This window comes from Peromyscus eremicus, chromosome 9 (genome assembly GCF_949786415.1).
Source record: "Peromyscus eremicus chromosome 9, PerEre_H2_v1, whole genome shotgun sequence".
Lineage (NCBI taxonomy): Eukaryota > Metazoa > Chordata > Mammalia > Rodentia > Cricetidae > Peromyscus > Peromyscus eremicus.
The window spans coordinates 51,249,756-51,276,719 of record NC_081425.1 but is presented as its reverse complement, the minus strand read 5'-3'; the positions used below and the strand labels follow the sequence as shown (position 1 = coordinate 51,276,719).

The 26,964-nt window shown below is 47.6% G+C and overlaps 1 protein-coding gene across 2 annotated transcripts in view; it reads left to right on the top strand.

The window, feature by feature from the left end:
- The window catches only part of Gfra2 (GDNF family receptor alpha 2), a 97,361-nt gene that overhangs the window by 14,809 nt on the left and 55,588 nt on the right, over positions 1-26,964 (top strand). For both annotated transcript variants that reach the window (XM_059273356.1, XM_059273357.1), the window contains one exon: positions 22,013-22,367. In XM_059273356.1, coding sequence (XP_059129339.1) covers positions 22,013-22,367 — 355 coding nt within the window. The remainder of the gene's footprint in view (positions 1-22,012; positions 22,368-26,964) is intronic.

The following is a 26,964-nucleotide window of genomic DNA, read 5'->3' as shown; positions in this document are numbered from 1 at the left end:
AGATGGAGATCTCAAAGCTGGCCAATTACAACACTCTGCCTTTGGCTCCCACTACTATAGGCTCCCCAGTAGGGTCCTATCCAACAGTAGCTTTGTACTTAGAGTAGGCTTCCTTTTGGCTCTGCCTGTAGGTACAGTGATAACTATCTTATAAATTTTGGCCATCCTATGTGGCTAGATTGTACAATCGACTAAAGCCCCTTCCAGCTAATGTTCCAAATCTTACAGTTTCAGATTAGATCGGAATATAAATCCTCTATGGATTGGTCCTTCTGAGATTATGCTCTGAGGCTCACATGCAGGATGAGGACATTGTTGGCATAGCCTGCTGTGGTGGGGACATATTGGAGGTCTAAATGTACCCAATGTGCCTGCTGCCCATTGATTAGATGCCAGCTGATGACTGCAGTGCAGACATGTGCTTTTTGGGTTTGCTCTATGAATGCTGGAGGTCCAAGGTCCTCAACTTAACCCTGGCTCCTATTGTTTCCTGGATTCAACCTTTGAGTATCTTCCTAGTAGAAAATCTTTATGTAATAGACACTTGGATGCTCTGTGGGACAAGGGTGTTGACAAGACAAATGAGGAGATCACTGAATGTGCAGCTTCCAGAGCCAGCATCTTGCTACCTGCTGCTACCCACTGGTCCTGATAACTTGGGGCAGGAATAGCTCTGGAACTGTGTTCCAGTCCAATGCCCTCCGTACGGCCCAGGCATTGGATGCTGTGGTGCTCCATTATAGTTTGAGTGTGACATGTCCCTCATAGGCTAATGTCTTTGAAGCCTGGTGGTGTTTTTATTTTGGGAAGTTGCAGAAGCTTCTGGATAGCGCAGCTGGTGGAGGAAGTCACTCTAGATTGGTCTTATAATCTAGCCCTGCTTCTAGGCCCCCAGCCCCCAGACTCCTGACCCATGGCTATGTGAAACCTGTTACTTCAGGCTTCCATTTTCATAGACCAACTGACCCCCATATATAACCCTGCCATGGTGGATTGTGTCCTCTCAGACCATAAGCCAAAATAAACCTGTCTTCCTTTCAGTGGCTTCTGTCAGTCGTTTGGCCATGATAACAAGAGAAGTAACTGCCACATGATCCTGTTGACTCTTTTGTTGGGCAGTGGACTGGATCAACACAGTTCCAGAGCCATGCCTGGCTCAGTTACCACTGGGTAGCAGATAGCAAGATGCTGACTGGAAGCTGCATATCCAGTGAGCTCCTCATTTGTCTTGTCAACACCCTTGTCCCACAGAGTGTCAAGTGTCTATTACATGAAGATTTTCTGCTAGGAAGTTTCACCCAGCCCTGAGATTGAGCCAGGGACCAACACTCTTGAGTGGGGCAGCTGGGAGGGGAGACCCTGGCCTGGGCCCTACTCTAAGAAACCAAGGAAGCCATTGTGGGGAGTCAGCAGAAAGAAGGTGGGAACCAGAATAAGGAGGCCAAACTCCTGTGTGGTAGGTGCCCCACATCTCCCACGGGGCTTTGGGCACATGGCTTCCCAGCTCCAGACGTGAGTTTTTTTGTTTTTGTTTTTCCCTGTGAGGGATGAAGACACGAGTTTGAGCTCCCTCATCTTTGTCCCACAAATGCATACAGGAAGCGGTAGCATCGGTAGGCAGTGCAAATGAGCTTGGATCTCAGGCTGTCACAGATTCCTGCCTGGTTCTCCATGGGCTGGTGAGTCTTTGGGCAAGGTGACCTGAGATTCTGTACCAGAGCACAGGACCTTAGTGGGTGTTGCCCTAGAGGATGGTGTGTAGTTGAGAGCGAGTGGCTCCCCACCTCCGTATGTCTTTGCTTGGCTGTGTGCATCACCTCTACCGTTTCTCTGAGAAGTCTGTGTCGGGGAGTACCAGGTCTGCCTGTCCTCCTCTTAGTTCACTCCCACTAGCTGGGTTCCTATGGAAAGAGGGAGGCTGTTGTATCTTAGAGGTCCACTTGCCTTTATCTTTTACCATTTCCTGTCTCAGGTTTGAGGTTGCTTTTGTTACAGGGACCCCTAGAGCATGAACTCTTCCTCTCTGCTGGGTTCTTGGAAAGTCCTTTTGGGATTCAGTTGTCAAGAAAGGCTGGCAGAATTTTTACAACAGCTTCTGCCTGCCAGATGCTCCGGGGAAGGCACAACCTCATCCCTCCCTCCTTCCTTCATAGTCTTACTTGGCAGGCCCTGGGTTCAATGACGGATCAGTCAGTCCCGGCCCAAGGCCAGCCAGGGGCAGTGTGGCTGTGGCTGACCCATAGCAACCGGTATATTAGAAGCCTTTACTTTAACACGAGAAGAGAGATTTCAAGGAGAAGTTGGCCTTGTTTTTTTTTTTTTTTTTGAATTCAAACTGTCCTTGAAAACCTAAACCACAGCATTTGAAGAGGTATCTGGTATAGGTGAAGAGCATGTGCTAACAGTCTTGGGAGCAAATTCAGGCTTGGCTGCTGAATATGTTAATCAGCTTTCTATTATGGTGACAAAATGCCTGAGATAAACAGTTTAGAAGGAGGGAACGTTTATTTGGGGTCATGGATTCAGTCCATGGTTGTTTGGCCACATTGCTTTGGGTAAATGGTAATACACCATGGTGCAAGAGTGTGGAGGAAGGGAGCGACTCACTCGATGGAAATCCAAAAGAGAGAGAGTGGGGTCACAGTCCTAGGACCCACTCCATGGGCATGTACTATGGCCTAACTTCCTCCTTCTAGACCCCATCTTCTGAATGTTCTACCAGCTCCAAGCTGGAGACTCAACTTCTGGCTCTGGGAGGACTTTTAACATACAGGTCATAACAGATTGTGTGTGTGTTCTTGGACCTCACCATGGCCTCTGCACTGGAGTGGCAACATCTGTAAACTGGGCATATGCTGTATACCTTCAGGGGTGGCGAAGAGACTTCAGTTAAAATTGATCAGGTAATTTAGCTTCTGCACATAGAGACCAAACTGGGCTTGCTAGTTGGTCATCTTCTCTCAGGTGGACCTGCGCCATGGAGATAGGAGGTTGTCTAGATAGGATGCCAGGGGTCAAGGTGCTGAAATTGACCAATATTCTTGTCTCAGGCTTCTGTGACCCTCTAAATGCATCCGGGGAGGCAGGTGAGGGTGGAAAAAGGTAAGGAAGAAAGTGAGAGCTTTTAGGCAGAGAGTTTCTCTGAAAAAGGTTGTAGGAAGATGACCTGACCTAACAGGGGGGGTGGGCCTGATGGAGAGTGAATGACTTGGCTGGACACCAATGACCAAAAAGGACTGGTTTGGGCAAGCAAGGGTGTCTCTGACAGCTCTGGGACCATGCCTAAGGAACACAGAGAAGGGATGGGTAGATGGTACTATGTCATTAGGCTCTGCCTCTGCGTTCGGGATGAGATCCCCGCGGGAGTCTCTACATCCCATACAAGTATTGTTTGAGACATGTGTTTGAAGCATGTGTTGAAATCAACCCCTCACTTTGTTTTCTGTAGCTGGAAGGGAGCCTAAACACCCAACAGTAAAGAAAATTCAGGTTCAGAGAGAAGGGACAGACATAGACTAGGGTTCAAGTTTCACTTTGACCTATGCCTAGTGTGTCCTTAGAAGTGTACACAGGCCAGTAGAAACTTCTGTCTTCCAGGATTTCTGCAAAGACCAAATGAGATAACGTAGGTAAGCACTCTGCCTGGTGGGTTGCATGGAAATATGTTAGCTATTTAGAAATGGCCACAGAGTAACTTCTCCAAGGTCAGATGGTAGATGGTGGCCGGGTCAGCCTAGACAGCATTTGAGAGCTGGTTGTGTACCTCTTGTTTGCTGGACATTACCTCTGACAGCAGAGTAGTGCTTGTAGGGGCTAGAATGGAGGTGACAGGGTGATTATTTTAGAGGACAGGGGCACCCTGATGGCTCAGTCAAAGTCTTACACAATGATAGTCTTCCAGCGACTGGGTGGGACAGATGGTGGCTGGTGAGAGACCCGAGCTCAGGGGCTTTCTGAGGCTTGAGGGTAGAAGGCTGGTTGTGTCTACTTAAACTGGCCATCTAACTTGGATGAATCACAGAGAGGGCTAGGGACATTCTTGCTGGTGCTCCAGTTATCTCCTTTTTGGGGTTGCAGGATAGGAGAGAACTCATGTCCAAGAAGCCATGTGTATGGCTTCTGAGAGGGGACACCACTCTGTTCTTGGTTCCAAGGCATGGTGCTCCATCATGGTGCTCATTCTTAGGTTCTAAGCATGTGTGTAATTGTGGTGCACATATTTCTGTGTCCTGTGTATTCTTTTCCATACCTCCTAGGTACCTACCTCCATGCTTTACATCTATTACGTATGCCCTGAGAGCTCTGGAGTGAAGGATGATGTGGACTTTGAGGTTGGCTAGTTTTAGCATTGAATTCTGGCCTTGCTCTATTCACTGTGTGACTTCTGGGCCACTTGGCTCTCCTGAACCTCATTTTTCTTATCTGTAGATAGAATAGGTCAGCTGACCTGTGTCTGGTGATGACATAAGGACAGCTCCTCATGTGGCATATGGCACACAGGTGGATGGTAACCACTGGGGTTACTGTCTGGGACTGGAGGGAGAGAATGACTCTGTAGGCATATTCGGCCTTCCCAGGTAAAGGTAACTGAAGTTTCCAAGCAACTGTGAGATGCTCCACGTGTGCTGGATCTTAGGAGTTCTGAGGTGCAGAGATGAGGCATACCTTACATGGCACAAGAAATATTCACAGAGAAGGTGGGGTCAAGGTGGGCTGTGAAATGAATGCCATTTTATTCAGTCCATATAGAGTGTATGTGGGAGACACATGTAGTCCACTGCTGACAAGGTGAGACCCGTGTCCTCATTGTAAAGGGGGACATACAGAACCTTGGCTGGGATACCCCATAGGTGGTTTACTGTTCATGTGCTTCAGACCAAATGCTGCCCCAAGACTTCAGGGGAAGCAGAAATCAGCAGTGCCTAGGATATCAGGGAAGCCTTAGAAGATGAGCAAGGGGAACTTGGGAATGACAATTATTTTTTCTTTGTTATATATATGTGTGTGTGTTCATATGTGTGTGTGTGTGTTCATATGTGTGTGTGTGTGTGTGTGTGTGTGTGGTGTCCATGTGTACATGCACTTGTGTATACCTGTATATAGAGGTCAACAGTCAACCTCAGGTGTTGTTCTACAGGTACAGTGACCTTGTTTTTGAGAAAGGGTCTCTCATGGTCCAGGAACTTGTTGAGTAATTAGGCTGTGTGGCCAGTGAGCCCAGGGATCTTCCTGTCTTTGCCTCTTCTCATCCTGGGAATATAAGTATGTACCACCATTTCTGGATTTTTCATAACTATTCTGTGGTTTGAACTCAGGTCCTCATGATCTGATAGTAAGGCCTTTACTGACAGGTCTAGCTTTCTAGCTCTGACATTTTTGACAGCATCATGGCTGGGAAGCCTAGATAAGCTTGTGATGAGAGGACCCCAAGTATTCCAAGCCTTGTGAGACAGGGAACATTGAATACTGACCATTGTGACGGAGCGGAACTTTGAGGTAGCTGCTTGGTCAAAAAGGCTCAGTCTCTAGGGAGGTGAGTGGGGCTGTCCTTTTGAGAAAAGATTTACCCCTAGGCTCCAGAGTCAGTACACTTTGAAGAGCATCCTAGTGGCTCCGGAGGGAAGGTTGGACCCAGTTTAGCTCTGCTGTATGTTTAGGGAAGCCCCCTGTTGTCCCAGCCTGTTCTAGCTCCCTGGCCCGCTGGGGCAGGTATGGGCCTTACAGCCTGGGCTGTGCAGAGTGATGGGAGGTTCAGCTTTATTGTCCAGAAGCCAGGCTGTATGATCTAGAGACTCCTGTCAGACAGCCACGGAATGGAGGATGTAAGCAGGTGGGTGGGCTGGAGGAGCTGGAGGAGCATAGCCCCTCTCTGCCCCCTTCATGGTGGCTCAGGCGATAAACTGCTTATCCTCAGGTTGTCTCCCTGAGCCGAATGCAGAAGTGTGTTATTTAAATTTCAAAATCACATTCTTCTTCTAACAGCTGTCAGAGACTCTGAGTGTCAACAAAAATTGGGCTTTAGCTGTAGCTCTCTCATCCCTTTCATCCCCCCCCCCCACCTTTTCACCGAGAACTCTGCTAGCCAGGGAGAGGGGAGGTGGGAGAGGGGACCGTTAGTTGGCTTGGTGGGGGCGAGTGCTCCATGGCTGTGGCCCTGCTGTTGGGTGTCTGGGACCAGCAGAGCATGAGCCAGTGTTCCTACCTAGGAGTACCAGAGCTGTAGAGATTTGTGAACCTCTCTTCTCTTCCTTAAAGCTGGGGGACTTCAGGCTCCTGTCAGTGGGTGGAAGGATTTGCTGGCGCTGAGGTGTGATCAGGGTGTTGGTGACTTCATCTCTGGTTGCCTTTGTGTTCAAGGAAGAAATTTCTGGGAAAAACGAACCATCAAAGAAGAAATTTAACCTCAAGAAATGCTTTTTAATGGTCGAACTTCAGGTGCTGTGGCTGGAGCTGGACTTTTTGCGGGGAGTGAGGGCATTTTTCTTTTGATGTTCTTCAGCATGTAGGCAGCCACCAGCTTGCTCCTTTTGTGCATGATGGGCTCTGCTGGTAGCTGGCTTGTGAGGTGGTTCTTGGCTGGACACTTCCTGCTCTCATCAGCTCCTGAGCTGGCTCTCTTGGGATTCTGCACTCCACATGTGGCCCCTGCTTTAGCCCTTAACCTACTCTAGTTTATCCTGATGGAAGGTAGGCATGAGTGATGTGAGTTCCTGTGCTGGATACTCTCTTCCCTAGCAATCCATCCATCCACCCACCCATCCATCCATCCATCCATCCATCCATCCATCCATCCATCCATCTATCTATCCATCCTTTTTTTTTTTGTTTTTTTGTTTTTGTTTTTCGAGACAGGGTTTCTCTGTGTAGCTTTGCACCTTTTCCTGGAACTCACTTGGTAGCCCAGGCTGGCCTCAAACTCACAGAGATCCGCCTGGCTCTGCCTCCCGAGTGCTGGGATTAAAGGCGTGTGCCACCACCGCCTGGCCTATCCATCCTTTTGATCCTATGCCTGTAGGGAGTACAGAGAAAGGACCACAGCAAGGTGAGAGGTGGGGACACAGAATGGAGTGAGAACAGGGATAATGTAAGTATGTGTGGCATATGTGTGAATATGTGTGAGTATATGTATACATGCATGAGGTGGTGTATACAGGCCAATGTGTGTTGATACATGCTGTCTCTATATGTGAGTGTGCTTGTGTGGTGGTTTGTGCATGTGTTAGCCTTCTTGTATGTATATAGATATGTGTGTGTCAGGATACATGAGTGGTAGGTACTTATTGAGTGTGTGTGTATGCAAGTGTGTGTAGTTATATGTGAGTATGTGTGAATGTGTGGTGTTATGTGTTTATGGGGTGGTTTGTATGTGTGTTTATTATGTATGTGTGTGTGGTGATATGGATGTGTAGTAATATGTGTTTATGGGATGGTTTAAGTGTGTGTTTATTGTATATGTGTGTAGCTGTGTAAGTTAGTATGTTGGTGTGGTACATGGGTAGCTTGTATATGTGTTTAATGTGTATGTGGGGTGGTGGTCTGTGTGTGTAATATATACTAGCATGTGTGTATGTGTGAGTGTGCAATGTAAGTTGCATGAGTTTAAGTGTATGGAGTGTTGTGTGGGTTAATGTGTGTAGTTGCATAGTTGTAAGTTAATATATTAGGTCATTTGTGTGGTTTTATATGGCTAGTATAACTATGTTTAACATGTTTGTATGGTGATGTGTCTTTGTGTGGGTGCTGGGTGTGTTTAACGTGGCATGACAGTATGTGCATAATGGTGTGTGTAGGAGTGGGTGTAAATTTGGGGCATCGGCTTTCTGTGGGCAGAAAGGAAGGGAAGGAGAGGAAGGGGACAGAGTCAGAAAGGTAGAAAGGTAGAGCTTGGAGATACAGCTTGTCCCAGGTCAGAACAGAATCTAAACTGCTGCCTCTTAGGGAAAGCTACTCTTCCTAACCTCCTTTCTGGTCTTTCTGGAAAGTTCTGAGGACATGGTTTTGGGATGAAGACTGAGGACCTTTAGAAAATAGCAAGGCATTTTTGGTCTGGCCTACAAAAAGAACTAGATTTAAATGTGTGTGTAATTTGGGACATCCTCACCTGGAGGCTGTTTCCATGAGCCCTTTCCTAAGAGGCGTTTGTTCCCAAATATCCCAGAAAACCCTGGTGTTCTTATCCAGGTGTAGAGGTGCACCACTAACTTGAATCAAAGACTCTCTGTTCTTGGAGCCAAGGTGCTGCAGATAGGGAAAACCAGAGACAGGCCCAGGAAAAAATTAACAGGAAATAAACAATTTTGACAATCACTAAGCCAACACTAAAATATGATGTTGAGTAAAGTGATTGTGAACACCTAGTTATGACTCACAGGAAGAACCTAGCATGGGGGATGTCAGGGGAATGGCATGTTTGAAACAGGTAGGGGAAGACCCAGTGGGGAACCCATGTGTGGAGGTGGGACCTGCAAAAGGCCATGTAGCTACACCCCTGAGTGAGGTGGAGGATAGTGTTATGGGAGGAGAATGCTGAGGTAGGTGGAGTGATCCCTAAATGATGCAGATCAAGCAGTTAGGAGTTGGATTTTTAGTTGAGAAGTGATGGGGAACCACTGGGAGGATTTTAGATGATTGAGCAGCACAGTACACTATAAGCATTTGAAAGCTAGTCTTATTCTAGGGAGAATAGATGGTGAGGAGGAGACAGGGGCATGGGCAGGAGTGGCACTAGTTAAGATGTTACCCGTGAAGTCCAGGTTAGAGGCAGACAGTCAGAGGAGAATGGAGTGAATGAATGGGCTTGGGATAGAGTGTGTAGGTGTGGGGAATGAGAATTACGGTTCAGTCACAGTTTTGGCGTGCGCAACAGTGATGCTGCTGCCATTTATTAGGATGGTAAAGATGAAGGAAAGAACAGCCTGGGGTGGAGTGGGCAGAAACCAAGAATTCGGTTTAGTCTATGTTAGGATTGAGATGTCAGGTAGGCCTTAACTGGGAAATGCCAAAGTCAGGGGCGATCTATAGAGAGATGTGTATAGAGGTCATTTTAAGCTGTGGAAGCAGAAGTTTAGAGTATGAGAGAGAGAGAGAGAGGCTAGGATCTAAAACACAGAGGGCTAAGGTGAGGGCTACAGAGGAGGAAAACCATCTGGGAGGGGAAGACTGGGGGTGGGTACTAGCTGTTGGAGAAAGAAAGTGAAGGGATGCCATAGCCAAGCAAGAGGAGCTTGGAGACATGGCTACCTACCTCCCTTATCCACACGGAGCTACCCCGATCTCCTACTGAACTCTTAGGAAGGGTGAGTGAGCAGATAGATTTGGGGACATCACCCTCTCAGGCTTCATTATGAAGAGGAACAGGTAAGGGGACTGGTGGGCCAAAGGGAGGTTTTGTTCTGTTTGGGGATGGGTAGCAAAGGCTGTGTGTTTGTTCACTGCGCTGGATGGAACGTGACAGGGAGAACTTGCAGGGCACAAGAGGAGAGTGGAGGGGGCAGGAGGGATGTCCTTGAGCAGTGAGGAGGGACAAGATCCACATGGCAGACACAAGCACAGGAGGCCAGGTGGCCTTTGGCAGGGACACTTCTGCCTCCATAGTAACAGAAGGCAGAGCTGGGTTGCAGGTGAGATAGGCTGGTTGTTGCCAGGGAAGGAAGGTGAGGGAGTTTCTGTTCAGCTCTTTTGTGTCCTTATAAAATATGAGGCAAAGTTCTGTGCTCTGAATGTTTGTGTATGCCTCACTCTCCCACCCAGTTCATGTGTTGAGATCTTAATTCTGAAAGCGATGATATTAAGAGGGCTTCAATTTATTATTTTTATGAGTGTATGTACGTGTGTGTGTGTGTGTGTGTGTGTGTGTGTGTGTGTGTGTGTATGTATGTTTGCATGAGTTTATGTACACATTTGTGTGAAGGTATCTGTGGAGGATAGAACAGGTCATTAGATTTCTGAGGAAACAAGGTAATACCTCTTAGATAAACAATGACATAGGGAAACATGATTGTCCTTGAGCTGAAAGTGAGTGCTTGCTAGACATCTTGGACATCCCAGCCTCTGGGGGGGGGGGTTCTGTTACTTAAAGGCCACCTGATGTGTGTTTTTTTGTTGTAGCAGCCTGAACATACTAAAACACAATGCTGTCAGATCAGAACAATGAGGGAAGGAACAGCCCAGGGAGACTGAGTCAGGGGAAGCTGTGAAGTAGCTTTTGTAGGACATCTGCAACTTGAGTATAGGCATTTAAAGTGAGACCAGTCATTTTGGATGGTGTGTCTCAGTGACGCTCAGCTGCTGGGCCAGCATGGAGATGGAAGGAGGCTTTGCTTCCCTGAGATTAGTGAGTTAGAAGAGGGACTGATAAGGTGATGTGTTTGCCTAGAGACTAGGAAGTTAAGCCGGTAAAAGGAATGTTTGATATAGGATGGGATGGTGGAGAGGTGGTCAGAGCAGTGATCTATCCCAAATTTTGCTGGGAGTAGGAATTCCTGAGAGGAAGCTGGGGAGGTGAGAAGAAGGTGGTCCAAGGTTGGGTTGTTGGTACAGATACCAGTGAAGGAAAGGCTGGGGGCATGACTGTGGCAATGGGCAGCAGAAGAGCGGGAGAGGGTCATGGTGGCAGGAAGATGACCCACATTGTCAAGACCATTTCTGTTGAGTGAAAGACTCACGGACGACATGGGAAGACATGACAGACCAAATGAGGAGTCACTCCTACAAGGAACGGGGGAGTTGATGGCTGACAGCCCCACGGGGGAGTGGGGGCAGTAGACGGTGTTATGACCTTCCCAGGAGGACAGATGGCATAGAAATGTTGAAAGGATAAAGGAAGACCTCTCTTTCTGCCCTGGACTTAGAGGTTAGCTGTTCACCAGCTGGCCAGTGGCCTCTTCTTCCATAATTAGTGTGTTAAATGAGGAAGTCACTGGTTCTGTCAAATGTTTTTTATTTATCTACACTTAATCTACACTAAATTTTTTTTAGAGATTTGTGTTGAATGGTTTCCATGGCTTTTGAGCTTTTTGCAAATGTGCTTGGCAACTGTATTTTAAGATGTATTCAGTTTATTTTAGAAGCTAAGGGTTGTGAGTTGATGTATATTTCCTGTGGTGAGAAAAGTCTATTTCATAATCAGTAAACAAAGTTTTAGTTTACAGATTAGAGCCTCATGTCAGCAATCATTCATCACAAGTAAAAAATGCTGAAGAAGGTCAAGCATACCAACATAAAATACCTCAATTTTAGTTTTTATAAACACAGCACTAAGACCGATATGCCTCTGTTGTATATATGTAAACCCAATGTCCCAGAAGTATATTCCAAAGATGTAGAGACCTCAGATATGATGACTTAAAAAGTCCCTTTGCATGGGGAAAAAAGCTTAAAATTTAAATTTCCAGAACCACAAAATCCAGAATAATCTGCCCTTTGATTAAATTTGAGAATAAGTTTTAATCGTGGTTAAAAATAGTCAAAATATGACACGATATTTAAAAGCATCCAACTTGGTTCTTGTTGTTGTTGAGTTCCTACTGCATTTTGCCGTTCATCAAGTTGACTTCTGGTGGGTTGGCCTGCTTTCAAAATGTCTGTTTCCTCTAAAGAGTGCTTGTGGCTTTGTTCTGGGGTCACTGGATGTGGATTGGGACTTCCTGGGCATGTCTGGGGAGGGCAGTGCTCTGGACATGTAGAGTAGTGGGGATGATGATTCAGGTCCTCTCAGTTCTCTGGGCTTTGAGTGACAACAGAGGGCAATGGGAGGTGGAATGTTAGAATTAGTCCTGTTATCTCTTGGGAGAAACTGGGGTACCATTTTCTGTATACTGGATTAGGAGCTTCAGGGGTGGGGGCCAGATATGAGAAGGGGTCTGAGGCTGTGCTCTATCAGATTTCCAGTATGGAGAAGAGGAACTCTAGAGATAGCCTCTTGCTCATGGAGGTGGACACCAAGGGGCCTTTGCTCTTTGGATGTAGTGGACAAAGGTAGGAGCACATGGGTCTGGCTTTTCTATTGGCAAGGAGTGATGGATGTTGCAGAAATGGAAAGGTGGAAAGGGGCACTTTTCAACTGGGGACCTTATTTCTAAGCAGGCCCTTGTTGCTTATGTACTACGAACTGGAGACTCTGATGGACATTGGTAATGAACTTTGCAATACTATCAGAAAACACTAGAGGCAGCTGATTATCAAAGAAAAAGCTCATTTAGCTCAGAGTTTGAGAGGGTCAAAGCCCAAGGCTTGAGAGGGGACAGTAGTACTTCCTTGTGGGAGGCATTTATGGGAACAAATGGCTACATCTTGGACCTGAGCCGTGAGGGTGAGGCCAAACTCGGGCTTTTTATGACAATTCTCCCTCTCTCTAGAACCTCCATTCCATGAGTGCTGCCTTCCAAGAGCATGTACCAAATGATGAAGAGACCTTCCAGTAACCCCCACCTCCAAATCTTCCATCTCCCAGTAGCTGGGGACTAACCAAATTTTCAACCCATGGGCCCTTGGGGGACATGCAACTTACATTCAAACTCCAATGGATATTTTTATGCTCACCACCCTGTCTCACCTTGGATGTTACTTGTTTATATACAGGGTGAACACTGTGGCCCCATCTTGCACATGACACAAATGAAGCTCAAAGAAGTTCCTATAACCTCTACGCACTTGTTATGCTAGTCAGTAGCCCATCTCTAGATAGTTCCACCTCCCAAGCCACTGCAAGGCCAGAGGACCCACTCTTAACAATAGCCAGAGGCAGAGAATGGAACCTAGGAGGCAAAAGGAGAGTTTTTGTTTGTCTATGATTCTCATCTCCTCTGTTCTAGAATGTGAGCTTCAGGCAAGTGGGAGTCTTCTCAAGTTTGTTAATTAGTGGTGTTGCCTTTCCAGCAGTCCCTGACCAGTGCTGGGAGAGAGTTCAGAGTTTTCTGGTTCCAAAACTGAAGCTGCATTTGGGTGGCCTCTTGAGGACAAGAGGTGACAGGTTACAACATGGGCTCCCCACTTATGTCTCTTCTGCCCCTCCTTTCCCATACTCTATCTTTCCAGTCATCCATCCTGCTTCGGTAGAGTTTGTTTATTCTTTATCTCGTTGTTAACATACCCCTAATTGCATGGGGTCTGTTGACCATCCACTTGACTCTCCTTTGATGATGCGCTTGACTTCATGACACCAGATTCTTTTGATTTCTTGATTCTCTTAATTTCAAGTTTCACTGCTTCTCAGTCTGCACTAAACATTGGCACCCATAGTTCTGCCCCATCCCTGGACCTTTTCATCTTTACTCTCATCCTCAACCCAGGCAGTCTTGTTGAGTTAGGTGGCCCCTCATGTCACTTGTGATTAGTTTGGTGTCTAGCTCAGATGGGTCCCCGATTCTTCTGTCTTGTCACCATCTCCATCTGGCTACTTATGAATTCTCTCATACCAACCAAGTTTCATCCTGAAGTACCCAGTCAGTTCTGGTCTCCTCTTTCCTTCCTGGTATTCTTTGTCTAATGACATCATCACCATCTACCTGGTATATGAAACTCTAGTCTTCTTGAGTTCTCTCTCCTCCACTCCAAATCCAGCCAGCCCCGTTGTGTCATTCTCCACTTAATGTGCCGAATGAAAATGGGCTCCAGGGACCACCTGACCAAGCTTGCCCCTCTCTGACCTGCTCCTGAAACACTCATCTCCTCTTTATCCCATTTCTTCCACCTCCTTCTATGTATTGACAAATGAGCTATTGTGTCTCCTCCGTACCTCCTCCAAGTGCTTACCATTTTAGAGTGAAAACCTGAAGTTCTTATCCTGCTCTACAAGGCCCCGTGGCACCCCTCCTACTGTCCCTCCAAATTATTTTCCCTCTAATGTTTTCCTTGTTCAAGAAGCTTCAGCCACCCCATTCTTTTAATTTATTCATTTCTTTTTGATTGGGAACATACCAAAACCATGCCTGTCTCTTGACCTTTGCATGTGACCTTCCTTTTGCTTGTAATTCTCAGACCTTGGATTTCTGTGTGTGCTGCACTCCTGCTCATCATTCTCAAACTGATGTCACCTCCTGGCAGACATTCCACATCTCCTCTCTCCATCATTCTTTCCTGAATTTCCTTATTTCCTTCATCACACTTATCAATCCTTTACATCTTTTTATGTATATGTGTTTTATTACCAGTTTTCCTGTCACTGGAATGGAAGGCCCTGGAGAACAGGGACTCCATCTTTCTACGCCTTGGCATGTAGTCAGTTCGTGAAAATATTTGTTGGTTGATGGTTGTTTGACTGACTGCTAACTGCCAGACCATGGTGCTGTTGGTGGGGAGCTTTTGGGTGCACACATGTGCAAATGAAGTTGGGGGGCAAGGGACCCATGGGCAAGAAGGGAAGGTTCCTGGCAAGAAGGGAAGTTGAAGTATCTAGGTCCCTGTGACTTGTAAGTATCTCAGAAGGCTAAGACTGTTATTTCTGCCTTCCTGTTTGGGATGGGAAAGTATGCCTTGATGGTTGAGGGTAGGGAGGAAATGGGAGGAATAAAACATGCCTGAGAGTCATGCTTAAGTAATAGCAGAGCTTCAAGCTACTTTCTGCTCAGGTGGAATTGGTCAGTGGTGAGCTAGGTGGATTAGGTGTGTGTGTGCCTGTGTGCCCATGGATGTGCCTTTGGGGTGTGGTCACTAGCACCCGAGCCTTGTTTCTAGGTGTTGGGTTCAAACTTTGGAAGGAAGCTTAGAATCATAGGGTAGGTGCAAAATCCAAGTAACAGCCATAGAGCTTGTGACTCAGTGGGTCTGTGGATGCCTGAGATTATGAAGTTTGAGCACCTCTGCTCACAGATAGTCTCCTGCCTCTGAGTGCATATACAGTAAAGTTGAAATTTGAGATGGATATGACACACAATTGAAAAAAAAAACATTGAAAGTAATGGCTTTAATGTGTCAGATCCAGAACTAATGGAGATGTTATCATGTCAAGCCCATCTATGTAAGAACTGAAAACTTTAAAGATTAAATTAATTAAAGAAAAACTTAAAATTTCACTAAGTAAGTAAGGGAGTTAGTCAGGCCTAGTAGTTCAGGACTATAATTCCAGCTATGTGGGAGGCTGAGGCAGGAGGATCACACGTTCAAGGGCTCTCTGGACTATAGAATGAGTTCAAGGCTAGTTTGAGTAACTTCTTAAAAAAGGCTGGGAGAGTAATAGCTCAGTGGTAGAACACTCACTTAACCCACAGTACCATACACACACACACACACACACACACACACACACACACACACACATCTTAAAGAAAAAAATAATTAAATATTAGTACAAGTGATATTGTTAAAATTTGGTGGGTCGTGTTTGGGGGACTGTTTGGCAAACTCAACTCTAATAAATAAAGAACAGCTGTTCAGGGAATGTCAGTTTGAGGGGTGCCACACTATTTGGTAACAGCATGCTTCTGAGGATGGACCATTGACTCAGGGGTGTTCTCTGAGAAAAGGGGGTGGTGAGAAAAGAGAACTTACCCCAGGGTCTGGGAGGCGGTGTACACCCTGAGGCCCACTACCCCTCCTCAGCTAGCTGTGTCCCCATTTTCTTGGCCCTCACAGAGAGGAGGAACAGGGACAGGGATAAAGAAGCCAAGATGTGTCTCTAGGAGCTGGATCTGCTGGTAGAAGAGCTTTACCAAGGTTTTGGAAAGTGCCAAGTGCCATTGAATCCCACCTCCCTCTGCCCTGGGCGGCTGTTTGCAGTTTACATTTTGGCCTGTCTTTAGTTCTCTCTCTAGGCCTAGAGGACCTAGGTAGGGCTGGAGTGGCAACATCTGTCAGGGATAGGCAGTCCTGGGTTAAAGGGCCTGGCATTCATTTTCAGCTCCCAAGTCTCTGTTGAGGTTGCGTGGTCTCAGCGATCTGCATAGGGAGTGGATGGGATTTGAGAGGGTCTAAGCTTTCAGAATCTTCAACCTTGTCTGCTATACATTTTTGTTTTGGAGCCGTAGGCTGAGGAGGTTGAGGGACCTTTGTGGGGGTAGGGGGGAGGATTTGTGTCTGGAATCATCAACTGACTTACTTTCCAGGGATTAGGAGAGAGGCCTTGGGGTGGAATGAAATGTGGTAGGCCAGAAAGGGGCACGCTGCGCCACAGCCCTGTTACCTAGGCTTGCACGCACCTGGCTGTGCACTGAGCCCCATTTTTGCCCATGACAGATGCTCAAGTGGGCAGCTAGGCCAGTTCTAAGGGGGTGGCTTTCTCCACAATGGAGCACCCCACCATCCCTCCTCCGTTCCCCGCCCCCTGCAGATGCAGAGGGGGCATCTTCCCAGTATTCAGGCAGTTGTTCACATTCCTGCATTTCTTGATTTTTTTTTTTCTAGGAAATTTACCAAGTTGAGGCCCAGGGGTTTACATGTCCCACCCCACAGCAAACACTTCCACTATTCAAACTCCAAATGGAAGCCACTGGGGCTATAATTACACTGGCATTAGCTATGAGCACTGCTGTGAGGAGGGGAACAGAGCACCTGGGGGGACCTAGATGCAGCCACAGGCCTAAATTAGCTGTTGCTCGGCTTGCAGTTGTCAACCGCTCCTCTGCAGAGACCACCCCTCCTCACTCGCCCCCTCGGCCCCAGGCCACTCACTCTCCGCTCCTGCCTGCCAGCCAGCCGGCATCTGACAAGTGCAGGGAGGGCTGTCTGGTCTGGGAGAACACCCCCACAGCGGCAGGCCACGTCAGCCTTTGTGCTGACAGGCATCCTTGGGTCCTTGCACAGCCTGCAGAATGGTTGACTAGCAGCTGGGAGGATTGCTGCAGAGGTCAAGGCTCCAGCATGGGCAAGTTAACTACCCGGCTGCCCAGCACTCCCTCTCCGGTCCTTGCTCTCTCTCCATCTCTAGGTGTGATTTTCTTTGTGCTCTCAGCCCTGTTTGACTGCCCCCTTTTGCCTAGGACCCCTTTTCCTACTTTCTCCAGATTCACTGGGTCATTGTGTCCATGCGCCCCCCCCCCCAAACTCCAGACAGGTCTTTTCCTCTCTGCACCCTGAACTCTTCCAGGAGAGCTCAGCATTAGCATTTGCACGGATGGGTGGCTCTTCTATCCCTGGCTGTGTCAGCAAGGTGGCAGCCTAGTGGCTGGGGAAGTACCCGGTACGTATACATGCATATGTATGTATGCATGAATCTATTTAAATTTGTATGTGTTGTATGTGTATGTGTGGTGTATATGTTCCTCTGTGTGTGTGTGTGTGTGTGTGTGTGTGTGTGTGTGAGCACTCACATGTGCATGTGAAGGCCAGATCAACAAGAGTCTTCCTCAGTCACTTCTCCACTTTATTTTCTAAGACAGGGTCTCTCCTTGACCCTGGAGCTTATTAGGTGGCTAGGCTGGCTGGCCACTGTACATCCTGTCCTCTAATTCTCCCAGCACTGGAGTTATAGATGCACCGCTGGGCTGGCTTTTCCTCCCCCACAACTCTCTTCCCTCCCTCCCTTCCTCCCTCCCTCCTCTCCTCTTTCTTTCCTTCTATGTGGGTCCTGGGCACCCAAACTCAGTTCCTTATGTTTGTGTAGCAGACACTTTGCCTACTGAGTCATCTCCTTAGTCAAAAGCTATTTATTGAAAATAAATCAGGAAAATAAATCTTGATTCTTTTCTGCCTTAACTTCACCTCAACTTGTTTTTTTTTTCTTCTTTTTTCTTGATCCTCTCTTTCCTTCCTTCTCCCCCTTTTCTGAGACAGGGTCTCCCTCTGTAACCCATGAAGGCATGAAACTCACTATGTAGCCGAGCTTGACCTTGCACTCATGAATCATCCCGCCTCAGCCTCCTGAGCACCCGGACTATAGAAGGGAGCCATCATACCCTGCTCCAATCCCCATTTTAAAGAGAGTCAGTGTTTTGAGGGCAGTTTCACACTCACAGCCTGATTGAAGGAAGGTATAAGGTTCCTGTCCCTACTCCCCAAGTCCCCACCCTCCCCACTGCCAACACCCTACTCTGGCCATGCTTTGTTCCAATAGGCAGCAGTGATACACTGTTACCACTCAGAGCGTGTAGCTGATGGCATTAGGATCCACTCCTGGCATATTCCTTGGGCTTGGATACATGCATCTTACCTGCTGACCATTACAGTGTCATGCAGACTGTTGCATTGCCTTGAAAATACCCCGTGGCTTGCCTGCTCATCCCTCCCTCCCTCCCCCAACTTCTGATAACCACCGATCTTTTTACCATCTCTCTTCTTTTCCCTCTCCCAAAATGTCATGGACTCAGCATCTTATGTCCGGCTGCTTCCATGAGTTTCTCATGGCGTGACATCTCATTTCCTTTTATCACCAAATAATTTTCTGTTGCCTATACTCCCTTCCCCTTTATTTCGACAGTAGGAGAGGGAACATTGCTCTTCTCGGCGTTACAAGGTTGCTGTTGGCAAAGCAGTGTTAAAGTGGATGGCTCACTTCGGGTCTCTTCTGATCCCTTCTTGCCTAGGCCATCATTAATACTCGAATACATGTAATCTTGTCTACAGTTACTTGGTTTATATCAATTTTGCTTCCTTCAAAATATAAACAAACTTGCAAGCGTTTGCTATAAACCATTGTTCTTGTAACATTTATTCTTTTCTTTATATGGAATACTTACTGAGTATTCATGTATCAGACTTTTGATACATGGAGGATATCATGACTTCTGCCTTATTTTGATATAAGAAACAAGTTATGTATATACTGTGGCTGCTGCTGATGTGTACTGTGGGAAACACACACCATTTGGGGGATAAATATAGCACTAGGGGTGCTGTGTACCAGGAGGCAAGAAGAACTCACAAATCAGCTAAAATTTGAGCAAGGAGACCTGAACCACTTAATCATCATGGCTCTATAATCCTTGGGGGAAGAGGAGAGCCTTGTAGACCAGGGACACACCAAGTGCAGAGGCCCCAAGGCCAGGCTACCATTGGCCTGTCCCAGGAAGATCAAGGCAGCTAGTACTGAAGTAGAGTGACCAATAGGGAGGAGCAGGAGCGAGGTCAGACAGAGAAATGCTGCTTGAAAGTAACACAACGCACCATGCACATGAAATTCTAAATGTTTTAGTGGCCACACTAAAAGGAAAAAAAGATAGGTGAAATTAATTTTGATACTGTTTAATACTTCATGTCCAAAATGCTATCCCTTGAACATGTGATTAAAGCAAAGACATTACTAGTGAGATACTGTTTTGCTTAATAAGCATTTAGAATCTGGTGTGTGTTTCCTAATCTTTCCAGTTCAATGGTCAGTGGCCACCATGTTGGACAATGCAAATACAGAGCCTTGTAGCTCATGCTAAAGCCACTGAGAGAGGCCAGTGGATGTCCTGGGACACTGGAGTGACACACCTCTGTGCCTTAGGTTCTTGAAATTCATGCCAGTTGTTGTGATGAGAGAAGATCATTGTGGGGTGCTGTGAAAGCTGGGGGACTGGGCATGGTGATTACAACTTGGAGGAAGGTGGTAGTGGCAGTGAGAAGTGGTGTATTCTGGGTATGTTTTGAAGGTAGCCTTTCTGTTTTTCCTGGTATGCATTGTGAATGAGCTGCTTTGGGGTGGCTGTTTTCAGAAGGATAAAGTTGACTGTTATCTGAGCCACTGGGGGTCGGGTGGTGATGGTGGTGGTGGTGGTGGTGGTGGTGGTGGTGGTGGTGGTGGTGGTGGTCTGAGTTTGACACAAGGGTCTTGGCTTTTCAGGTAGTATGAAAACAGTAGAGTAGAGGCGAACAGATGTGTCTGGGATTTGTGAGAGAGGTCTCAGGATGTGGAAGGAGGCTGATTGATGGTGTGCAATGGCATGAGATAAAATGATAGCCCCAGATGCCTGGAGAGGAGGGTTGGGCCCTGGGGAGCACAAACAAGAGCCAACGAAGCAACCTGAGCAGGGAGGTATTAGGGAGGCCAGAATGAAGACAAGTGAGGAAGGAGATTCAGGTAGAAGTGAATGAGCTGCTGGGTCCAGGGTTGCTGATACATCAGCTGGAAAGACTAGGCCTGCAGGTTCGAACAGCTGCCAGACACAGTTGGGGGAGACAACTAGTGGTTTTGCCTTAAAGGGAGCAGAAAATGGGGTGGCAGATTTAGGGACCCACATGACCACTAGGAGACCCCCCCCCCCCAAGACAGTCATCACATAGCCAATGGGAATATTCTAGAAGACAGGGCAAATTCATGATGCAAAGAAAGTTCTAAGTCATTTCTCATGCTAACAAAGATGCTTTGTGGCAGGTACTATTTTGCAGACAAGGAAACTGAGCAAAGAATCATTTGACCTGATGAGTAGTTGAGCCAGGGCTTGATGCTGGCTGGCTCTGTTTTACAAGGCCTAGTTCTGTCCTGGTTCTGCCTCTCGGTTTCCTGGTTTAAGTAGTTGGCTCTTTAGTTGGGACTTCTTCTAATACTTTTATGTATTAAGCACCAGCATGGCACCATGCAGAGTTAGGACTTTATAGATTTAGAGATATTTAATGACTCAACAATCTGAGGACCAGGAATTGCATATGCAAATGCTGAGTCACCAGGCCTATTCATAGGGGAGTCATGGCCTCTACCAGCCTGGTTTTGAGTCTTCCATACTCTACGGCAGGTTCTTGTATAGAGAGGCACACAGGCAAGACTGAACATGGCAGAGTGGAAGAACTCACCTATGACCTAGGCTGATTATTCTCCTGGCATATGACGGTGCCTAGCAACTGACTTCTACCTCTAGTTTTCTGTCAGTGGTCAAGATGGCTGTGGCAGTCCTCTACCCACACAGAATTCATTTTCTTTTCTTTTTTCTTTTTTTTTTTAGTTTTTCGAGACAGGGTTTCTCTGTGTAGCTTTGCACCTTTCCTGGAACTCACTTGGTAGCCCAGGCTGGCCTCGAACTCACAGAGATCCGCCTGGCTCTGCCTCCCGAGTGCTGGGATTAAAGGCGTGCGCCACCACTGCCCGGCCAGAATTCATTTTCTTTACCTGTAAAACACAGATGGGATTGGGTGACCACCCATCTGACTGGCCCCAGAAGATCTCAGTTGGGCATGTGCAGATTGGGGTCCTAGCCCTCCCTCTGCCTGTTATCAAATTGGGCAAGAGGGTCTCTCTAGGTGGGAACCAGCTGGTGGTAGAGTCAGATGGTTTCTGTGCTGGACATCTTGGTACAACTAGGATCTGTGGGGACAGCCATCACAGAGTAGCCTTGTGATTTTGGGGAACCCTGTTGTGTACCTCAGACATTTCCCTCACTGTATTAAGTAGAAAGCCACAACAGTATGGCAAGAGACCCAGCCTATCTGGCTCATGGTTCATCATACATCCAGCAGTGTCAGAGTGGTATGCTGGGGTAATCCGCCCTTCACACTTAGAGGCCTTGTGCTTCCTTTTAGGTGACAGTGACAGCCACACCCTTCCGGATACAGAAGAACAGTTTTGATGGTTACAAGGGTAGGGGTCAGGAGGGTGGCTGGGATGTTGCTTGCATCCTTGTTGACAAGACTCAATGATGAGTGTTCCCTACTCCAAATGCCAGTGATATCTCTTCCCCAAAGTCCCGCTGAACTGTGCTACTGGAAGACTGGCAAGGGGCCCCTCGTTCTGTGACTTTGAGCCAGATACATTATTTCTTGCCCTAGTAAACAGGGCCATGAACACTTACTTCCATGTTTTTGAGGTGAACACCTGCTTCCAAGCTTCTGAAGCTGGGGTTAGACCTTGGAATGAGTCTCCCTCTGAACTGCTCCTTGCATGTGCAGTGTACCCCCTTTCTTGGAACTGTCTCAAACAGTGTACCCCTTTCCTGGAACAGTCTTATACAGTGTATCTCTTTTCCAGAACTGTCTCATGTACTTTGGATACCTGCAAATTAATATCTATAATGTTCGCCACAGCCATACATCCTTGGAAATGCTCTTTATTCCAAGACAAGGAAACTGAGGCAAGGAGCCTGCATCCGATACCAATCTTCAGTGGCCATGCATATCCTCCCCTTGTGCGCATGTGTACCTCTGACTAGTGTTCTCCTTCCTCCTTCAGGGACAGGGGCAGACCCGGTGGTCAGTGCCAAGAGCAATCACTGCCTGGATGCCGCCAAGGCCTGCAACCTGAACGACAACTGCAAGAAGCTCCGCTCCTCCTACATCTCCATCTGCAACCGCGAGATCTCGCCCACGGAACGCTGCAACCGCCGCAAGTGCCACAAGGCCCTGCGCCAGTTCTTTGACCGTGTGCCCAGCGAGTATACCTACCGCATGCTCTTCTGCTCCTGCCAGGACCAGGCCTGTGCGGAGCGTCGCCGGCAAACTATTCTGCCCAGCTGCTCCTATGAGGACAAGGAGAAGCCCAACTGCCTAGAACTGCGCACCCTGTGCCGCATGGACCACCTGTGCCGGTAAGAGCCGCCGAAACGATGGCCGTCTACTAGGAGTGTTCATGTGGTTCGGCTGTGTTTTAGGGTCACTTGAATTATGACCATGAATGAGCCCAGCAGAAGGTGTTGAGGAAGTTAAAACCGGTGGTCATAGGCGAAATCAATTGTCACCTATTCACTTCATTCACTCATCCACTCATCTGTCTATCTCTAATGTATTCATTCATCTCTCCATCACCCAGTTATTCCATTCAGCACGGGTTTATTATTTGTCTACTCTGTGTTCAGTTTCTTGCTAAGTACTTCAAGGGACGACAAAACAAACTACCCTAGGAACTTATAATTTCAACTCATAGATTTCTAACAGGAGGAAGGGACCTTCAGAGGTTTTTGTTCCGCTTTTAGGGGAAGCCCGTGCCTACGTCCCAGCAGAGGGATGTGATCTAAGAGCCAGATCACTGCAGACTGAGAGCAAAGCCAAGCTAGTGTTGGGGGAGGACTAGCTTCTGGAGTCTGATAGTGCTGGGTTCAAATCCTGACTGTACCACTTCCAAGCTGTGTGACTTTGAGTCGGTTTATAAGACTTCCTGCGTTTTCATTACTTCACCTGTGATCGAGGAATAAAATAATATCCCCACATTGTTGTGCTCTTGATTACATGCCCAAACCTTAGCACAGAGCCTGGCACATAGCAAATATGTTTAATAAGTATAGCCTGATTATTAGGTGTGGGTTTTTAGAATTTGGTTATAGCTGGTTGAAATTTGCGTTTTTGTTTTGTAAGTATTGTGCTTTTCCTGTTGGCTGAGTATTGATTTACTGAGCCATGTCATATGCAGTGCTTGGTACTTGGTCCTGGCCATGGAGAGAAGATCACACTGCTCTCAACAGAGCACACACCCCATAGGAGGAGAAGTGGTCCCAATTCAGTGGAACATGGCTAGGGCTCACCAAGAAGGGAACACGGGGCGGGCCATCTGACAAAGCCCGGGAGTCCCGAGGAGGGTCATTGAATGATGGAGCCTGAGGACTGAGAAGAAGGCCTAGGAGTGAGCCTGTCAGGAGAGACTTGAAGGAGAACATGGGCTTATGGGGAACTTCAGAGGTGGGTGATGGGTAGTGCTGGTGAACGGAAGATTACGGTAGTCTCAGTTGTCTACTGTGTCTGGAGACTGTCTAAAGGCTTCATGCTCGTAACCTATTAGCCCTGCAGAAAGTCTCTGAGGTAGGCACCGTGGTCATCTTTGAAGGGGAGGAAACAGACTGAGGAAGTCTCTTGCCCCAGGTCATAAGACTCACATTTTATAGCTGGGATTGTGTAATACTCTTTCTCGCCACTATGGCTGTTACGGTGTGCAGCCTGAGTGACAGCAGGCATGTCACCTTGGACTAAGGCGATGGCTGTAGGGATGAAGACAAGTGGATCTTTTCACGGAAGATGGTAAGTAGACTTGGCCGGACTGCCTGCCTGTCTGTCTGAAAGTCTCCTGGAGGCAGGAACTCTGCACCTCTTCCTGAATTCAGAGTGTGGCCTTGGGGAATGCTCAGCAACACACTGATTGGATGGATGTATGCTTGGCAATTACTTGTTTCCTAGTTGAATAACTGTGAGTCAATGGAATTATTTTGTGGGGATGGCGGTGGACATGCAGTGTCTGAGGGGCCAGAGTGACTATTACGGTAGCATCTGGGGTGCTTGCACTGGTGGTTCCGGAGCTCATTTAGGAAGCTGGAGAGAAGGGATGGATATAGGTGTTCTTGGGTGCTTGGTTATAATTAAAGCCCTGTTGTGTAATGAGGAGGGTTAATGGAGCCCCTGAGGGAGTTCAGACTGGAGGTGACTGGGGCATCATCAGTGGCCAGGGGATAAGTGGAGCCATTGGTGTGGGGATCAGGGCGGGCTCTACTGGAAATGCCATGCATATGTAAAAGAGGGACAGAAGCAGTACAACAGAAGACAGGGAGGCAGAGGAGGTTATAGGAAAACCAGGAAGTAGTGACTCAGAACCAGAAGAAAGGGGGTTCAAGAGGGAGGGATCTGCCAAGTCAGGTGCCTCAGTACATATGTGCATGCATGTGTGTGTCTGTGTGTGCTGAAAGCCCGTTGCTGTGGCCCAGGTTTCTAGCTCCCTGCTGCTGAGGAGATAAAAGAAGAGGCACTGGGTTCAAACTGTTTTCTTTAGAAGGCAGCAGGGCTGAAGCCAGAGCCCTCAGGAAGACATAGGATAGAAGCTAGCTTCTTTTGGACCCTGGAGAATTGGGCCTGTGTGCAGCTGGAATGGGAGGCTCCCCTTTTGTTTGGTTTGGAAAACAAGCTCTCACAGTGTTTAGAGAAGGGATTGAGCATCGAGCTAGCTACAGGGCTCAGGGAAAGCCTTGTGAAGAAATAGACTTTTGAGTCTGCTTTTCAAAAAAGTGTACATTAGATATAACAGATGAAGGAATTTGAAATAGGCCTGTGCCTACTACAATAGAGGGGTTGGCAGTGGCAACCGAGGGCCCTAGAAGGCAGGAGCAAGCAAAAGCCGCAGCTGTATAGGCTGGCAGAGCTCTGAACATCAGTTCTGAGCTTCCTGGTGACTTGGATTAAGGGGAAGCTGGATGGACCATGTAATTCCTAAAACACCGCAGAAGGGAGACACTCTTAGGTGGAGACACAGTCTCCCCTGTGGGCTACATAGTATTAAGCTGAGCTTGCCAGACTCCGTCATATACAGCAACTCATAACAGAACAGGTGAACAGCAAAGCCTTGAAGAGCTGGTACAGAGCAGCGTGAGCCCTGGCTTAGGACCTGTGCCTACAGGTGGACTAGGCTCGTCTAGAAAGCCGGGTGCCTGTGCAGGTGTTTAGGGTAGAGCTACCCAGATATATGTGTTAGGAGCCTCCAGCAGATAAGTGACAGGACCTTGTGCCTGCTTGTCAGAATTGCTTTTGAGGAAGGATGGGTGGCCCATAGGACATGTGGCTCTGGTGGTTGAAGTCACGTGTGAGATGGAGGACTGTAGAGTATTTTGGTGACATCATCTATCTATTTAAGGAAACAGAAAAATTTTTGTTTGCTTATTTTTCTTGAGTTGGGGCAGCCATGATCAGGAGAACTGCGTGGTAAACAGCAAATTGTGGAATAAAAACAGATGTTTAAATACCATTAGGCATGGTGAGGGTCCAGATAGAGGATTCTGAGGAGTGAAGGACTGGCCAAGAAAATGAGCCCCTCACCTTTATGGACTTCAAGGACTGCAAAGCAGGGGTCTGTAGACAATACCACAGCAAGATTATTGACTTGGGGGGACATGGCTTGGTTTGTCAGGTAGGATATTCATGTTGGCTCAAAAGATGAGGCTGTGTGGGCTCCTTTCTCCAACCAGGTCATTCCTTGAGCCCATCTTTGCTCAGCTCCCATCCTACTCCCCACACACTCCAGTATACAGATGTAACATGGCATCCCAGGGAAAGAAGGGCAGGGATGAGGAAAGAGCCTGCATCTAGGATGAGTCTGGCAGAGGCACTGGGGGATGTCACAGCATAGCCACGTTCCCTGCAGGGGACATGTGGGGGATGTGGGGGACATGGCTCTCAACTCCGAGCTGAAGCTTAAGGTGTGCTGGAAGACATGTGCTGGGGAGAACCCGGGGATGGAAATGCAGAGTGACAGGCAGGTGGTGGATGGAGTGGGTGGTACTCCAAGTTGGAGACCTGTGTGTGATCTCTTGAATAGCCTCCTAGTGGGCCATCTCCTTCCCTGGGCCCTTGAAGGCTTATCAAGCAAAGATACTTATCCAAGGCATCTTTTGGGATTCTTTTCTCGTTGCCTAGGTATGTGAGCTGGAGTCTTTCCAGGTAGTTTTCAGGATGGTTCCTGAAAACCTGTTGTTTTCAAAGTGTTTTCTCTCCAGGATCTTCCCAGGATGGGTCTAGAAGGAAAAGAGGCACTATATTTTGTCTAGCTCCCACAGCTCTGACCTTTGACCCATGTGTCACTGCTCAGCAGGCCCTGGTGGCCCCGTCGGTGCTAATCTCAGCTCTGTGAGGTCAAAGATGACTTGAAAGGGCGACTGGAGAATATCAAGTTGGGCTTGACTCTGCACTGTGTCCAGATCAAAACTGGAATGGCTGCCCACTACAGCACTCTCTGTTCTTCCTTCCTCTGGCTTGGTCTTTGCTGGTTTCTGCCTTCCAGAATGGCCACACAGGTAGAAATCTTATGAAAATAGTGGCACTAAATGTCGTGGGGTTTGGAACAGGAACGGAAGACCCTCTCTTTCTTGGGTATCCTAATAAAATGGGTTAGATGGGGTAAGGGAAAAACCTCCCTGGGGGTTCTTTGGAAATGGAGCTCTCATCCTTAGGAATCCCCTACAGCCTACCTCCACCCCCTCCTGCATGCTCCATTTCTATAGCATCCAGTCCTCATCTACTGGTCTTCCTTCTGTGGAGGGAACCCATGCATCACTAGGCTTCTTCCTGAATCAGTCCTCGCCTAGGAATTCTGGAGTCGGAACAGCTTTGCCTAAGCCTAGGTGGCATGGCATGGGAGCTGGTCCGCTGATATGCTGGGAGGCTGGCCTAGGAGCAGCCTTGCACTCCACCTGTATGATGTACGGTAGATTCGGCTGC